The sequence below is a fragment of the Engraulis encrasicolus genome, unplaced genomic scaffold (assembly GCF_034702125.1).
Source record: "Engraulis encrasicolus isolate BLACKSEA-1 unplaced genomic scaffold, IST_EnEncr_1.0 scaffold_183_np1212, whole genome shotgun sequence".
Lineage (NCBI taxonomy): Eukaryota > Metazoa > Chordata > Actinopteri > Clupeiformes > Engraulidae > Engraulis > Engraulis encrasicolus.
This window is the reverse complement of record NW_026945384.1, coordinates 25,825-44,119: the sequence shown is the minus strand read 5'-3', so window position 1 is coordinate 44,119 and position 18,295 is coordinate 25,825. Positions and strand designations below refer to the sequence as shown.

The 18,295-nt window shown below is 38.7% G+C and overlaps 1 protein-coding gene and 1 long non-coding RNA gene across 2 annotated transcripts in view; both read left to right on the top strand.

The window, feature by feature from the left end:
* The window catches only part of LOC134442611 (urokinase-type plasminogen activator-like), a 17,194-nt gene extending 15,508 nt beyond the window's left edge, over positions 1 to 1,686 (top strand). The window contains exons 3-4 of the mRNA XM_063192666.1: positions 114 to 259; positions 856 to 1,686. Of these exons, the coding sequence (XP_063048736.1) occupies positions 114 to 259; positions 856 to 1,050 (341 nt within the window). The 3' untranslated portion in view covers positions 1,051 to 1,686. The remainder of the gene's footprint in view (positions 1 to 113; positions 260 to 855) is intronic.
* A 3,337-nt stretch (positions 1,687 to 5,023) lies between these two features.
* Positions 5,024 to 7,043, top strand: LOC134442613 (uncharacterized). Its single transcript, XR_010033413.1, has 3 exons — positions 5,024 to 5,512; positions 6,215 to 6,334; positions 6,914 to 7,043. It is a non-coding gene; the product is annotated as an uncharacterized LOC134442613 (long non-coding RNA).
* Positions 7,044 to 18,295: the final 11,252 nt, after the last annotated feature.

The following is an 18,295-nucleotide window of genomic DNA, read 5'->3' as shown; positions in this document are numbered from 1 at the left end:
TCAATCCCCACCATTACCAGTCCCTTCCTCCCTCCTAAAAGTCTCTTTGGATAAAACTGTTAGCAAAGTGTAATCTAATGTAATGTAATGTAATGTTAATTGTACATGTGCAGATACGGCGTTCTTCACCAACATTCTGAAGGAAGGCCAGGTGATACTGAGGACCCCTGAGCAGTGCAGAGCTGAGGCCACAGTCAGCCGCATGACCGACAACATGTTCTGCGCTGCTAGCCACGACTGGAAGACCGACGCCTGCCAGGTACACACACACACACACACACACACACATATAGTACTTCTCGTCACGTCACACAGGGAAGGATTACAGATCCAAACATTATTGGAAAAATCCTGTAGATTGGTAAAATTAATGATGTACAAATTATGAGTCCAGTAATCTGTATGGATAGATATGACATCTCCGTCTCCAAATGGACAGGCTCCCAATTATGGCATAAATAGAGCAGTATTTGTCCAGTCCCTTTGCACTCACACACACACGAAGCCATCTTTACCAATAGGCATACTAGGCTAGGGCCCCATCAACACTAGCCACTGTAGGGCCCCCCAATAGTCAAACCCTGCCAGGCTAAATGCCAGATTCATGCCAAATTCAAGAGGGCCCCACGTCTATTCGCCAGGGGCCCCCAAATGGCTAGAACTACCACCGCACGCACACACACACACACACACACACACACACACACACACACACACACACACACACACACACACACACACAGGTGCATCCACACACACATCCAGGAGGGTCACACATGCAAACACACACAAAATCACATATACAGAAACAGACAAACACACACTGACTCACCTCTTTATATTCTCTTCCCGCAGGGCGACTCCGGTGGTCCGTTGGTGTGTGACGTTCAGGGCCGCATGTTCCTCTTCGGTGTGGTGAGCTTTGGGGACAAGTGTGCTGAGGAGGGCAAGCCAGGGTACTACACCCGCGTCACCAACTACAACAAGTGGATCGCCAAGAACACAGGCCTCCCCTCATACACACTGGGCTCCATGTACCCACAGAAGTGATAAAGATGGACACACATGTACTGTCCGTATACAGTATGCAATCACAGCTTGTGTGCACACACACACACACACACACACGCACACGCGCACACACAATTCATTCAGGCATTGCCTTAGAGACCTATGGTAGGTTGGGCAGCCATGTATTTGAGGTCCTCGGGGCCACAGAGCCATAGACGTGTATATATACATGATCTGAAGATACATGTCTATACACAGAGCTCTATCTTAAGCAGCCGGCGCACTGCTGCTAGTAGTCACTGGCCCTTGTGCACTTACAGCTCTCTGCCACCAGATGGCGGTAGCGAGCCAGTACTCAGTTCTGTCTTCAGAGACTAGTACTAGATGTATTTACTAGTGTTTGGCCAGTATTGTAGAAGAGTATTGAACAAATGTATTTATTTATTTTTTTAAACATGAGTAAAGCTATATGTATATTTTGGAAGGAAAAAAAGTGTTTAGATATTTTCTATATTTTATAATTTTGTATTTGTGTAAGTAAAACAGGCTGGACCGTTGTTAACTGATTGTTATAATAATGTTTGTGTGTTTGTGAGTGTATGTGAGCTAAAATAAAGTATTTATGCTGATTGTTGATATCACTGTAATTTGCTTTTTTAAAATAAAAAATATTGACATGTGATTTCAGACTAGGTTGCTTTATTTGTAATGTGAAACTGACAAAGCTTCAGTTGCACATGGTTGCCTATTAATAACAAATATATATAAAAAGAGGTAACTATAGACTGCATTGTCTTGTATATATACATTTAATACAAAAGCAAAAGTTACACTATGTTGAATTTCATGACTGATGTCAATAAAAAAAATTTAAATGACAAATCATAACTAGAAATGCATTCAGAGAGTGCAGACCTCCGCCAAGGAAGTTGTTTGATAGAACATTTGACTACCTGTAGGTTACAGCTTTTTTTTTTGCTTTTTAAAAAAGTCTTTTTGCCTTGTTTTTATGGAGTTATAAAATGGAATGTCAAAATTCTATCCTATCCCGCAATGGTGAAGAATCATTTGAAAAAGTCTTGGATCCGGTTCACCACCAAAACCGTAATCTCCACAACATTTCATCAAAATCTGTGCATAATGTCTTGAGTTATCCTACTGACAAACAGACAGACAAACAAACCAACGCAACCAAAAACATAACCTTCTTGCTGGAGGTTATAAAAGTAAAAAGTGATAGGCCTGTCTTTCTGTGAGTACCAGCGTTTTCACACCCGAACCTTTTCAGCCTCCTAAGCGAACTCAGACCCCTCGGAAGCAAACTGTACTGAGACCTTGGTTGACGAGGTCTCAGTTCGGTTCGCTTATGAGTTCTGACAAGTTACACTTGTGACTAGATGTAATCACTTAAGGAGGGCTAGTCTAGAGGACCGGTTGTGATAAAAAAAGAAGAGTGACACACAATAAAAGCCTACCAGCACCGGAAAGATCAGCCAGTTCTTTTTGTAATACACTTACAATATGAACAAAAACAGAACTGAGTCCTTTTGCTTTTGGTTCGATTTTTGGTCCACTTAAAGAGGACTGACTTTGGTTCACTTAGGGACTGTACGTTATTTACCGGGGGGGGAGGGCTGGTGCGCTGGAAGTCCGGTCAAAAAATCATGGCCCCCCCCTCCACCTCAATTTTTTTCCCCATGGCCCTCCCCCCACTTCAATTTTGTTTTCCCATGGCCCTCCCCCTACAGGTAAAAAAAATAATATGTAAAATTGGTAGATGAACAACCATCATGAGAACAGTCAGAGTAGCCTACATCAAGGGCGGTTGTCTGCACTATTATGTGCTATCGATATCAGTGGATACCTATGAGAAGCCGCTAGAATCTACCTCTGCGGCTGCATGGGATGCCTTTTAACTCCACTGTCACCAAGACACATTGCCTTCACTTTTTTTTACGTGTTAAGTACAAATAATAATAATAATAATAATAATATTAATAATAATAATAATAATAATAATGGTAATAAAAACTTCCATTTCAATACCAATGTCCGAGTTGTTACTACTGTAAACTACAAAGTGGAGAGAGTTTCCCCAGCGCAGCTTCAATATTTCCCTGCTCGACAAGCAGCGCCTTTCACAGGGTACGTTTTACATGTTCAGCACAGTAGCGAAGCCAGGGACGCAGGTTTTGTCCAGGGGGTGCTGTGAAAAAAAATCTGTTTTTTAGATGCAATTTCCTGCGTTCTAATCAATTTTAGGGTGAGGAATGGCGAATCACATCTGAATAACTTCCTCATGTTTTATGTAGCCTAAACAAGGATGGCTAGATTTAACTTTTTTTTTCTTTAACATCTCACTTTGACATTATTAAATTCTTCTCGCGGAAGTGAGACGCGCACCTGATTTGGAGGTGAGGGCGTGTTCAAGAGCAAATCGCGCTGCCTTGACAGTTTGTCTCTTCAGCATGGGCAGTGTGCAATGTGTGAAATTAGAAGAAATGCTTTGACTAGGCTATGCGATGCACTCGTGAGAGGTGACCGGGCTTTCAAATAATTTAGATTTTCTTGCAATTTCGACTGTATCAGGTGCATCTCGATCAGGACCCCTGTCCTGTCTCCCAGACCGCGCATAAAAGCACGCACGCACACACACAGGCATGTAATTACACTCTGACGGCCAAAGAGTTTGGGATGTGATCGGAGCAAGAAGTAGGCTAAGCGCCAAAGCAGCTTGAGCCATTGCTGGCTATTGATACAGGGAGAGTGAGAAAGCCACCTTTAGTTGGTGGTGCTATGGTGGTCAAATCAGCAGCAAGAGGCAAAAGGAACAAATTGCCAAAACAGAACCAGTACAACATTCCAAAACATCCAACAAGCACAGCCATTACACACCGCGGCAATTCAACTTTGACAACTGTGATGATAGACAAGCCAGGCAAACCATCGGCTGTGCTCTCCTTCAGATTCACCCCATAGCCAACTCCGAGGCTAAGCTAGACTACTTCACCAGCAACAGGCAAGACCTAGCATACCAATACACGCTTCTACGAATCCAATCTCCACAGCAAGAAACAAAAGTCACTTCTTACCTGACACGATGCACAACTTTGGTGACATTCCCTTCTCCCGTCACGCTTTAAATGTAGGCCTACATAATCCCTTGCTTAGTTGGTCCGTTTTTGTTCACCAAAGTGATGAGACTTCTCTTCACAACAAGTTAGCTCCTCCAATGGTTTCAAGACCTTATGATGCATGGCCAACACCCCTTAGCAAAAAGAAGTTTATTCAAGTGTACTATGAGTATACTTATTTTATACTGAAATCGAGTAAGTATACTTGAAGGTTACTTTTTCTAAACTATATTTTATATACTTGTGAAAAGTATACTGAAGTATACTTGGCTTATACTTAAAAGTATAAACTGAAGTCTAAGATGAAGTAGAACCAAAGTATACTAGACTTATATTTTTATACTAAAACTTATACTTAAGTATACTTTTTACATTAGTCTGAAAGAAGTCCTAATACTTCAAGTGCATAAAGTAGCCTACAAGTCATTGACTTGTGTTTAACATTTAATTTATTTATTAATATAGGCTAATACTGGAGTTTAACACTTTGAAGTACAAAGTAAGGGTGCTCAATTCATCTTTATAGGCCCACCAAGAATTTCTCCTTTTTGAACTCTCTGACATGTCACCCTAATGTGTGCATTGCAAAATGTTAAACAAAACTGTGCTCTCACACACTTCACCTTACTGGTGCAATGTGCAGTTAATGAAGACAGGCTGGTTCACTTGAGCCATGAAACTTCCCACACTAAAATGGCAGGTGTCTCAGTTATTTTGTATAACCCCTCCATGTGATGATTTTCTACAAAAAAAAGAAAGAAAAGAAAATTCTCTGGCAGGGGTCAAGAGCGGAAGTGACATATTCATGTTGCATTTTTCATGCGAAAATGTGCCCTGACCAAAACAATCCCTATCCCCAACGTCAGTAAAGAAATGTTTTTATTATTATAATTATTATTATTTTAAAATGTGCCCAAATAAAATAAATCTTAAACCTAACCGTCAGTAACTTCCGGTATCCACGACCCAACCGCGTTTGCAGTTCTGCCCATGGTCCCGCCCCATATCTGGCAGCCAATGGGGGCGGCCCAATTTCAAATTAGGGCTCACCGCGCGTGTCGTTCGCAAAAAATAACTGCCGCTGCTGAAGAGAAGCAAAGAAGACCACCGAGCTGGAGAAGAGCTAAAAAACGCAATGTATAGATTACAATGGCATTTGCCAATTATTATATCAAGGACAAGACTGTGGAAGATGGGAAGATTGCATGAATAAGTCCTGACGACCGGCAATTATGTCCAACAACAGTAAATCACTCAGTGCCCTGACCTGGAAGAAGACGAATGGATGGAGATAAAGGGGGAGATTAACGACAGGAAAAAGTCAAACGGCCCAGCCTTTTTTCCTGGAAAGGTTTTGATGACTGCTGGTAAGTTGTGAATTGTATTGATTCTCAGTTAGCTCAATAGCATTGTTCCCAAAGTGGGGTCTGTACATAAAGCCAGCCTACCTAGCTAAGTGACAGTTGACCATGCAGCAAGACAGCTGTTTAACCACTCACTCACAACGCAGTGACAACAATGTCAACGAAAATTGCGTTTTGGCTCTAGTGCCAGATATAATGTAAGTGCCAAGAGATAATTCTACACTTGCAAGAAGTGGTCCAATATTAGTTTGTGGCTGTCTAGTTGTGCTTAGCTCTATATGCTAACCGTTAGCTTACCCGGCTAGCTTAAACAGACTGATCCAATGGTAAAAGTTATTGGTGATTTTTTTCCGTTCGTGTTAAGCATTAGGCCTACATATTACAGTTACAGCCACAGTCTCTTTAGATAAACCACAAACTATGTTTAAAGCCGCTCGGATGCTCGTCGTGTTTTCTGAATATTGTATCTCGCCTCGAATGCAAAATGTTCAGAAAAACATGGCGGAGGTCCGTGTAGCTACCAACATATTTTTGTTGTTGACAATCTAAAAAGTCTGACTCATCGTGGCACCTGTCCCTGCCTAATTACCTCCACTTCCAGTCACGGTCCAGTCAACAGAAATGACCAGTCCAATGTGTTAAAGTGGTCTCAAAACAGAATAATAACACAAAGCTTTTGTTGTCTTGTTTTCATCCCCTTTACAGAGCTTCCAGGAGTAGTAGTGACAAGGCCCCAACACCTCCATCAACCTGGTCAACACACCACCTGGAGATTGCCTACCTTCTGCACAGAGCTCTCAAGTGTTATCTGAGCCTGATGATATGGTAAATACATAATCATATATTAATAGTGTTGTGTTTATTAATGTGGGCAAATGTTTACTACAGTGTTTCTCTACACCTTTTGATTTTACACATCAGTTAGAAAGAAAGCATGTTCAACTGTACTGGATGTAGTATTATATATTTGGGGACGTCATCATACCATTTCCTAACCTATCATGTTATGGAGGTAGTTTATAGACTATAGGCCAACACTGCACTGAATTTACAAAAAAAGATACATTTTTTACATTGATATATATATATATATATATATATATATATATATATATATATATATATAGATAGATAGATAGATAGATATATATATACAATTATTATTGTTTTTTTAAACAACTAAAGTAATGCTTCATTATGATGGTGAACAGTCAATGTTTTTCAGTTGTAAATTATAGAGGAATTAGCACTTGATGTCACTCATTAGCAACATGCTGCCCATTGTTTTTAAATTGTAGACCTATGATAAGTCATCTCCCCTACAATTGCGTGTTTATTGTGGACCATGAATAAGAATAACATTTAGGTAATGTTTTTGTTCTGTATGTGTGTTTGCACTCACAGCTCATGCCCAGGCGAAATTCACTGACCACCATGCAAGATGTGAGACGAATAATAAGACAGAAGTACAACAACACCAAGCAAGTAAACGAAAAGAAGTCCTAAATGTCAGCATATTATGTAAAAATAAATATGAAATAAACAAATCAAACTTATTTTCAACATTGTGTCTTCTGATTTTGTAAATACATCACACTCAGTACACTGTACATTTAGTAGCCTATGAATAAACTTTAAGAATACTAAGGAGTCTATTTCAAGTATATAAACCATAATCTACAATATATGATGAATAAACATAAAGTATACTTGTAGTAAACTAGTAAAATAACCAAAGTTCATATAAAGTACACTTGAGGAATACTACAATAAACTAGAAACATGAACTGGAAGTATATAACCAGTACAGTGGCAGTATATAAATAAGTACACTTGTAGTATACTTGAAGTATTCAAGAGGGATACACCAAGCATTGATGAATGTACTTGAAAGTGTACTTTTTGTAAACTTGAAATGAACTTATAAGTATACTTTTATAAACTTAAAATGTTCCAATTTAGTATAAAGTAGTATTAAATTAGTATACTTTCTAGTATACTGAAAGTACATGGTCTCAAGTATACTTGGTATACTTATACTTGTACTTAAGTATACTTAACAAAATATACTTTAAGTTTACTACTTTTTGCTAACATCGCCGTTAATACCACTTTTATTACTACCTTGACACCACAAGCTAACAAACTCGCGTCACTGCACCGTTCTACCCGTCTAGGCCTAGGTACTGTTCTTTCCGGTCTGGTTGGGGTCTAAAAGTTTGAACACAAATGTAAAGCACACGGCGGTGCCAATAAATAAAATCATGACTTACCAGAGGCTGTGACCACCAGTTGACTACAACACCTCTCCAAAATTCCTCTGGAAATGCCCATCCAATTCGTTGTCAAAACTTCCCAAACTGTTTAGCCCATATAGTTCACCTCAGCTAGTTTGATATTTGCTCACGGGCATTTTCTATGATGCTCAATGTTCCTCCGTAGCACTAGCAATACAGTGAAAGAGAGTCAGCGCGGGCAATCTACAGTAGCTGCACCTGATAGTTTTTTGACTACAGATACACGCTTCAGTGCTATAGTATGCACCGGGACCTTGCATCGCAAAGCGATGTGTTTCAGAACATGTTTTATTATTGTTAAAAAATAAAAAAAATCCGTTTTTTTCCCATGGCCCTCCCCCTAACTCCGATTTTTTTTGCCATGGCCCTCCCCTCCACCTCATTTTTTTTCATCATGGCCCTCCCCCCCCTACGCACCAGCCCTCCCCCCCTGATAAATTACGAACAGTCCCTTAAAGGGGACCAGGTGTGAAAACCCTATAAAGGCCGCACAGGTGCTGCACAGAGGCGATTCTAGGGGCGAAACAACAACATGACTAAATGAGAGCAAGTTAGTGTTGTGGCAGCTGCAAACCAAGTTAGTAGCACAGCACAATCCTAACGTGCACGTCAGTTTATTTTTTTTGTTGATAACAGGATAGTTAATGAAACCGTTTGGATAGGGACATGGCATGGATAGCATTGGCCCATTGGCCACGCATTGGAAAGGGTAGTCGGTTGTTATCTGGGTGATTCTCTTTTTGGGGCAACATTTCATGTCCGCATGTTTTATTGCCCTGATTTTTGCTCAAACTGTGCCAAATATAAAAAATAAGGTAAATCAATAGTGTTTCAAGTGTTAACCAAACATTATATGCAATTCAAATGCATTTTGACTATTATTTCATATTTTACACACCTTTTTGGTATCACACGCACTTAATTTTACTGTGTCCCACAGTGCCAGGTGATCAACATAATCTAGTAGAATGACATTAAAAAATAAATTTATATTTAAATCTCTTCCACAGTTGAATAGACCAAACTAAGTTGTATGAAAACATGTAATTTAGTATGGTTAAGTTCTATTTCTTACATTCTATTTTAATCCTACTTTACGTGTCCCAGTAGTAGTTTTCCCCCCTGTTAGGATGACTGTCAATGTGATGTAATAAAAATCTACAATTCCACACAAGCCATTTACAGGAAGAGACATCCTTTTGGAGACATTTTCAAACTGTGGAAACTGATGTAAGCTGCTACTGAGACTCCCTTTTTGCTATTTTTGATCTTAAACATGTCACCCCCTCATGGGTCAACCTTAAAGTTCCACCCTGTTAGGGCAAATTGCGTAAAATGTGAATTCAGTGTAATTTTTTGAAAAACTTATCCAATTTAGTTATTAAAGGAGTGTTAATCTACTGAAGGTGAGATAGCTAAAAGGTTGGCTGGTAGAGAGCTAGAATAAGAAAAGGGGGGAAAAAATCCACCCTGTCGTGTTCCCCCCTGTTAGAGAATTGAGCCTAACAGGGGGGAATTTGAGCTTTGTAAATGGGATTCTCAATGGGACCCTTACAGGGTGGAAAAAATCCAAGAGGGCTATTATTATTGAATTATTTATTAGTCATTGTTGAAATATTGTTAGTCATTATTGATTTATTGTTAATTATTGTTATTATTGTTGTTATTTTCATCGCATTATTAATAATTATTATCTGTATTTCATTTATGTATAGACACACAAACGCATATGTGTAATATATACATAATATACCACACAAAACTTGTTATTTAGCAATGCAACAATATACATATGTGTGTAGAAATAGGTGTTCTTATTTTTATCCACAGCTTATATGCATTGCTTTCATTACGCCATCTTATTTCCCGCTACAATTTCATGCTATGGGCTACACGATTTATATCCGAATTCATACTATGGTCATATAATTTATCACAATTGCTAAGTAAATTGTAAAACTAAAATAATGAATGAGTTTTACATTGAAGTTTACATTTTGGAATACTAATCAGATTTTAAATATTGAAAAAAATATTGAAAAAAATCCACCCTGTTAGATTCCATTCCACCCAGTTAGGTTCCATTCCACCCTGTTAGGTTGAATGTTTTTTAAAAATATTTTGAAATAATCATAAAATCTTGTTAATATGTTGGTGCTATGTTGAAAGTTGAGTAACATTAAATACACCTATATGTGTATGTTTGAAGAAATTAACATATTTTCTGTGCTGTTAGTAAAAGGGATGTTTAAAAAAGTCATTTCATATTGGACATGACCATATACCGTTTTATTATTAAATAATCTTATACAGTTTTAAATCAAAACATATCATGCTATCAAAGTGGACAACTTCTTCCTAGGAAAATGTTGTTATTAGTCAACATTGACATATTTAACTATGTGCACCTTATATTACCCACTGGGCAAAAAGACGTCCAAACAACGTCTTTTCCAGGTCATTGTTGGACGTCCCAGCAGGGTACCAGAGTGTAACGCCAGATGACGTCTTTTTTTTTGCGTTATTATGACGTCAGGTATGAACGTCATCAGGACCTCCAGATAAGGGCAAATTCTAGTCCATATTAGGTCATTAGGGATGTCTTATCAACGTCTTTTTCGAAATTGGAATGAACTTCTCCCCCTCCTTACCTCAGTAGTGCGGCCATTAAATTTATTCCATCCAAAACTCCATTTGCTAAAACGAGATAACCTAACATAGCCTCATAACAAAAGCCTAACAACCTAACAAACAGGTCAATTCTTACCCACAGACACGTTGAATTAAGATGGCAGATTTTCAAAGCAAAAAAGTTAAACTACACAGCTCAACACCCAGCAATGGTGGTATTGTCGTAGTTTTGCCAACATTTCTTCATTAATATTTACAATTATTTTTGGACATTAACAGATAATATCTTGTATGTAAACTGGCCTCATTTTACACTTAACTGTGGTTCTGTGACTGTGTATTTCTGGTGCCTAGCTAGAGTCCAGAAGACAGCTGCTGTCGTAAAACCTAGCTACAGAGGTGTCGATTGTCACACAGCCACTTGCTGGAGTTAGTGAGTTGGGTAGACCCATGGAGTGACCAGTTCCATATTTGACTTAGTCAGTTAGAGGCTGAACTGACCATATTTGTGAAATGTATTCTGGTATCTTCTTGCTGCACTGATGTTTTGACCTTGTTTGTTACATGTTGCAATACACTTGTGGGGTTTAAATACTGTTCTCAAATGTGAGCTCGGGAGAGAGCTGGGGAAAGAGCCTTGGGGATAGGGTGCTTGCTGGCACACTGGGGCCTTTTGCCTTGGTGCTAGCAGGTCGCTATGCTATGCTATTGGGACACATGGGGCATTTGGCCACCATGGTTAGGAACTTGGGTTATGCTATGGGTAACTGTAATAACGTAGTTACTATGCTCTCTCACTTGCAATGTACAATAAATTGGTAATCTTGATGGCAATGGCATTCGTCTTCTCCTGTGATTTCCTGGCTTCTGGTTTCTCTTCACTGTTCTCCTGCACAAAGATGGGTAATGTATGCTTATGGCTGATGGGGTCCAATTAACTAAATAATAACTAAGTATGTAATAGTGATAACAATAATATGAATACTTGGGTATTAATTGGTAAATGGTAAACATACACGAGTCAGATAGCGGAAGATGGTTATCCTTGTGAACAGGCAATAGCCCAGATTAAGTCTTATTAATTAAATTGGGTTCTGGACTATTTTATTGGCCCAGCTAATAATCTTAATTGGCAATGTGGGTTAATTATTAAAAAGTTACCACATATTTGGCAGAGCTAGCCAGGAGAGTTTATTAGATAATTTGAATAATTTTGGATAAATAATTTTGTTCAGAAAGTGTTTAATGGTCTATCTCAAAAGTTCCTAGCAATCTGTCTGGTTTCAGTAAAGTTCTTTCCATGATTGGTGAGTGGAGTTGATATGTTTACCATACAGTTTAAATTGTGATTTGACTGATTTTTGTGAGTTATCAGTGGCTAATTATTTCTGATCAGTATTGCAGAGATTTTCAAGGCCTGTGGTGTTTCCTGCCAAGGGGGGGCCACTGGAGCTGTGACATCAGTTGACCATGTGACTAGGGTCCATTTGGTCATTTCCAAGATGGCGGCTGAAGCAAGTAGGACAGAGAGCACATGTCAGCTGCTGCTAGAAAATGCATTTAAAGATGCAATTTGCCTTCTGACACGACACATAACATGAGGAAGATAAGTATAGTTTGACTAATGGTTTTGATAAGTTATTTCTGTGGATTTATGTATTTGTAGAGGAATTAAGAAGTTGTGGCATGGGCAGTGAAGACACGCATGCACAAGTCTAATGAAGTTTTATGGTGTTTATTTTAAGTTGCAGTGTAGGTTAAAATAACTGTTATAATACTACTTGTTTACTGTCGTTATAGTGTTGTTATTAAGGTTAAGATCTATATTTGTGGATATTCTATTTTCTGTCTATCTTTGAGTATTGGCCGCATGGCAAGGCTGGTGAGCTATTTATAGCTGCGGCCTAGCATTTGACACCTACATGTGAAAAGCTCTATCACAGACACTGTTAGAGTCACCTTTATTATTTAAATTCTTATTTACTGAAAATCTGCCAAATTACAATTTCTCTTTACACATATATTCATTTCTGCGTGGAAATTTAATGGGCTATAGTCACGTGCACATTTAATGGGGTAATTAGGAAATTAATAGATTTATTTCTAGATAAATCAATTTAAGGAATCTTTGTGCAAAAGAACAAGGAACAGAAGGAATGCCACGGAGAAGGGTGCCATTGGGTCATTGCAAGTTGTAAGTATGAATTTTATCTCTATTTGACTAAAATTTTAGTTGGGTAGTGTGTTCTAAGAATATTCTAGTCTATTTGAGTACTGGGGAGGTTTACGACCTTTTACGACAGCTGTTGCCAGCTCGTCTATAGTCTATTCTGCAGGCAGAATGGCTGTATGCAAGCTATTTAAAAATGGCCGCTTCCTAGGCCTGGGAGGGTGTCATATTAATTTTAAGGGCAGAGTTGTTAAATTGACTACTATATAAGTGAATGAGTTTCTGAATGTGTGAGTGAATGGATGTTTAGTGTAATTATACAATACATTATTAATCATAGAATCAGTTCACATGGAAATTAATGTGCAAATATTGGAGTTGGTTACTACAGTAACAAGCAGTTGCAACACTGATATAGTCATGACAGAATGCATATGTACATACATAGAATACACACATACACAAAATGGAAAGCTCAGAAGTTTAAAGAAAGAGACTAGGTGCTCTTTGCCAATGGTGTAAAATGTAACATTTAATTTTGTTCCTCTGTATGAGTTTTAACTTAAAAGGTAAAATTAATTATGGAGAAGTTTAACTTGCTTTCCACTATGGTTAAGTGTACCACGTCATAGGAATGTAACGAAAGCTGAGCTACATGTATCATACACAAGTACATACATACATATTTATGGGGTTAAGTGTTATCTTGAATGATTGAATCTGCAGATTGATTGGGTATTTCTTCTGTCAACTGTTTAGTGTTCTGTTCTTGTGGTCAACTATGGTACTACGGTTGTTTAATTAATATTGATGAAGTGGTGTTATGTTGACTACAAGAATAGATTTTAAGTTGAGCCTAAGCTTTCCTTTTCAGTTGCACAGACGGCTCCCTTGAAATGTGCAGACATTTATCATACTGGATCTGGAATGACCACCAGTCCTAGGTCTTTGCCTCTCTGAACTTCTTTTTGTCGTGTCCTAAATTGGGGGTATAGAAAAAAGTGGAAAAAGTGAAGTAATGCTAGCCTATACAACAAAAGATGGATATGAACGCGCCGGTATCCTACCAATTTGGCTGTGTGAAAGCGGTGAAGGCGATTGCTAGGGGTTCCATTCCACAGTATAAGATAAGACTCTAATAAGCTGTTATAATTCTCAAAGCAAGTTCACTTGGTCCTGGGCTATTCTGTGTACATCGTGCGCTGACTACCCCAGTACAGAGTGTATTTTGGTAGGCAACTTTGTGGTATTGTATAGGTTTATTTTGAGTTATGGTAATATAATACATATATATTATGAAACAACAAAGACTCTATTTTTTACTGTGGAATGATATAACTCGTAGAAGTGGGAAGCCACTGGGGAAGTATTAAGACGAAACGTGGCCACGGTTTTGCAGAAAAGAAATTGGTAAGCGGGAGAGCGGTGTTGGCGGCACATCGTTTAGTCGGATGTCTTAGGGACATGGAATTTTGGGCGAGTGAAGCTGCAATCGCATTGGATGAGGTTTAGAATCATTCAATGGGGTCAGGAAGCTGAAACAGGTCAACTCTTAGTTGAGTTGTCTCTGTCAATGAAGAGTTGTTCAGAAAGGTAAACATCTATTGATTGACCATTTCAGTGTTTGTGATCTTTCTCTCATCTCGTGGCAGGAGTCATGAATCTTGTTACAGGGTGCTGGGCCATGATGACTGAGGGTGAGAAGTGAGTGTCTTGTCTTGTCACCTGGTGTTGGTAAATTTGAGTGAGTGAGTGGGCCCTATAGAGAAAGACTAGTGAGTGCTTGTTGAATGAAGGCAATGGAATCTTCCATTGTGGTGAGTGTATATGTCTGTTGTTTGTTAAGTAACTTAAAATTAGGAAAATCTGAAGAAAAACGGTAATGGAAAAATACAGTAACACATAGACTGAACACAGTTGAGTCTATTTAACTTTTTAGTGTATTTCCTTTATGGGGTTTTGGTTTGTTTTATTTCTTTAGAAGTTTAATTTCAGTTTGGAACATCATCTTAGATGTCTGGGGTTTATTTTTGAGTCACTGCTATTGATAGCTCTAATTATTCTCTTAACATTACAAAGTGGAGTCTTTTTAGCAGTTGTAATAACACATGTTATAACCAGAGATGTGTGTGTGTCTCTCCCTTTCAGTAGCTAAAGAAGGCGCTTTACGACCTGTCGTAAAAGGACACTGCTTGCAGGGGCATGGAGTGACTGGTCATACAGAGTGGGTGAGACAGAGAGTGAATGAAAGGCACATACACTTTGATATGGTAGGAGAGTTTAAGGTAACGCTTCTTAAAGCGGTGACTCATTCTCATTTCTAGTTTCATTTCCTTTTTCATTTTTATTTTATTTCAATTTCATTTTGCACAGTTTATTTATTTATTTTGGGGGTTTGAGTTATTTTGCCCACAAGGGTAATTGGTTTATTTCACTACTTAGAACTGACAATGTGAAGTTTGATACTCTTGAACACAAGTATACTTAAGTCAAGGTTAAATATCAAGCATAAAGACTGAAGTTAGTTGACATGTGTAGTCATATTTGACATTGCTGATCATATACAAGTACACTTTAGGATTTTATTTACAGATATTTTATTTCATTTTTGGTTTTACTTTAAGTTTATTTTTATTTCTTTTGGGGTTTTACTTTATTTTGGGGAATTTATTTTATTTATTTTGGTTAACGTTAACGTTGGAAACGTGGGAGTTTTAATACTGTAAGCGTGCGAAGCATTCGTGAGATTGCATTAGGCACAAAGTACCTCTCAGATATGAGAAGTTGACCTGTTCCACAGAAAATAATTCTATTCTCTGTGGAAGGGGGGTAGAGTGTAGAATTTTAAATTATTTTGCCAAAAGAAGTGTTATAGGTCATGAACAAGTTCACTAGAATGCACCATACATGCATACAACATCATATAGGATTAGGAGAAGTGTATACACTGATTGTTGAAAGTGGTGAAATAATTTGGGTGTGTGCTAACATTTATTTGTAGTTACAGGTGGAAATTGAGGAGTGGTCGAAGAGGATCAATCATCATGGAAGGTTGCCAGTGGATGATCTCTCTGCCTCTCTGGGAATCTCTCTCAAGGACTGAGCTGTCTCTCAAGTGAGGGAAAAAGTTCAACATGGACAGTTGGACTGAGGTCATCAAAAGGGTTGTCTCTGCTGAGATGATCTGTTGCTGTTTCCGGAGGATCAACGACTGTCGTTTTGGAAGTTTTGTGGATTAATGGAAGGTGTTTCTTTCTGATTGAAAGTGGACTGAGTTTGTTTCAAGTGACAAAGGGGCGTCAGGAGACGTTCCAGGATGGACGATGGACAGAGTTCAAGGAGCTGAGGTCAGTTGGACCTGATGGCAGGTGTGGGCACGAATGCCAGGACTGAATCCTGCCAGCTAGAGAAAGGCTGGAGGAGTGCAAAAGAGTCGCTGAGGAATTGCCACAGTGCCATGCAGGCAAGGAGCTGATGCCAGCATCCACGGATGGGTGCAAAAGAAATGTACCAGAGATCGTCGAAAGATTGCTGAAAGACTGAGAAATGTGAGCTGAATGGTACTGGAGTTGTAGGGGGTGTCTCGTGATACCTTCTCCGCAAGGGGCTCGGCCGAGTGTTTCCAAGGCTCGGACAGTCCTCACCTGGAGGGGTATGCTATGGACACATGCTAAGAATGGATCTACAGGAGCAACGACAGCTACCCATGAGGGTAGCGAGGACTGAGTGAGTTTGCTGTTTTCAACAGGTTTCACCAGAGAGATGAAGAGAGAGAGAGAGAGAGAGACTGGTATGGCAACAACAAAATGGCGTCATGGACATTATGGACATTAGTTAGTTGACCACTTCTACAAGTAAGGCAGGTTAGGGGTATACTGCACACCATACTATTTCATTGATTTCATCTTTTTTATTTTTTCATTGATTTCATCTTTTTTGATTGCTTCATTGATTTCATTTGCTGATTATTTTATTATATTCAGAAAGTGTCTGATTTCAGGTTTTGAAGGTAATTGCATACAGTTGCATTCAACATATAGTGAGGTACATACTGATTCTGATTTTACAGGAATGTAATGTAATGGTTGGAGAAAATATTCACATGGGTTTGCAAACAGTGGGTGGTTCAATAAAGGGGGCAATTCTTTATTAATTTTCTTTTGGGAAAAAGTTTGGGTTAACGAGAATGTCAACTTCAAAGGAAGTTTCATATTTTATTGACTGACTGTTGTGCATTTTAGCGCTCAAAAGGTTCATGCAGAATATTGATGAAAAAATGTTTAAGGTTTAAAATTCGGTTTGAATTTCAAAAGGGGCGTTATGTCGTAGTTTTGCCAACATTTCTTCATTAATATTTACAATTATTTTTGGAAATTAACAGATAATATCTTGTATGTAAACTGGCCTCATTTTACACTTAACTGTGGTTCTGTGACTGTGTATTTCTGGTGCCTAGCTAGAGTCCAGAAGACAGCTGCCCTATCGTAAAACCTAGCTACAGAGGTGTCGATTGTCACACAGCCACTTGCTGGAGTTAGTGAGTTGGGTAGACCCATGGAGTGACCAGTTCCATATTTGACTTAGTCAGTTAGAGGCTGAACTGACCATATTTGTGAAATGTATTCTGGTATCTTCTTGCTGCACTGATGTTTTGACCTTGTTTGTTACATGTTGCAATACACTTGTGGGGTTTAAATACTGTTCTCAAATGTGAGCTCGGGAGAGAGCTGGGGAAAGAGCCTTGGGGATAGGGTGCTTGCTGGCACACTGGGGCCTTTTGCCTTGGTGCTAGCAGGTCGCTATGCTATTGGGACACATGGGGCATTTGGCCACCATGGTTAGGAACTTGGGTTATGCTATGGGTAACTGTAATAACGTAGTTACTATGCTCTCTCACTTGCAATGTACAATAAATTGGTAATCTTGATGGCAATGGCATTCGTCTTCTCCTGTGATTTCCTGGCATCTGGTTTCTTCACTGTTCTCCTGCACAAAGATGGGTAATGTATGCTTATGGCTGATGGGGTCCAATTAACTAAATAATAACTAAGTATGTAATAGTGATAACAATAATATCAATACTTGGGTATTAATTGGTAAATGGTAAACATACACGAGTCATATAGCAGAAGATGGTTATCAATTGTGCACTGGCGATAGCCCAGATTAAGTCTTATTAATTAAATTGGGTTATGGACTATTTTATTGGCCCAGCTAATAATCTTAATTAGCAATGTGGGTTAATTATGAAAAGTTACTACAATATTTTGAGAAAATTAAGGGTAAAGGGTTCTTGAAAAGCAAGACAGTTGAGATTCGAACAAATCCCATCTTAAGACAAATGGTACACACAGTCTCACCTATGCCAGACTTTGTGCACAATCTTTAAAAAGTCCTTTGATGCTCCATGTATGCAACACAATGCAAAATAGCATTTCTTGTTAATTGTATCGACTGCTTCAGAACTGAAGTAACCTCATCACTGCCTCCCATTCAGATCACTCAAATGTTCTAATCTGTTGCTAAAATAAATAAAATGTCTTATAGCAAATGGGACATCACTCTTTGTGGACGTCTTTTTGACTTTAAATTAACTCTGTGAGTTGTCATTCAAACATTTAAGTGACAGCATTAAAAACCTTGAAACTTCTAGTTTTCAAAATATACAGACAATTATCACATGGAAAG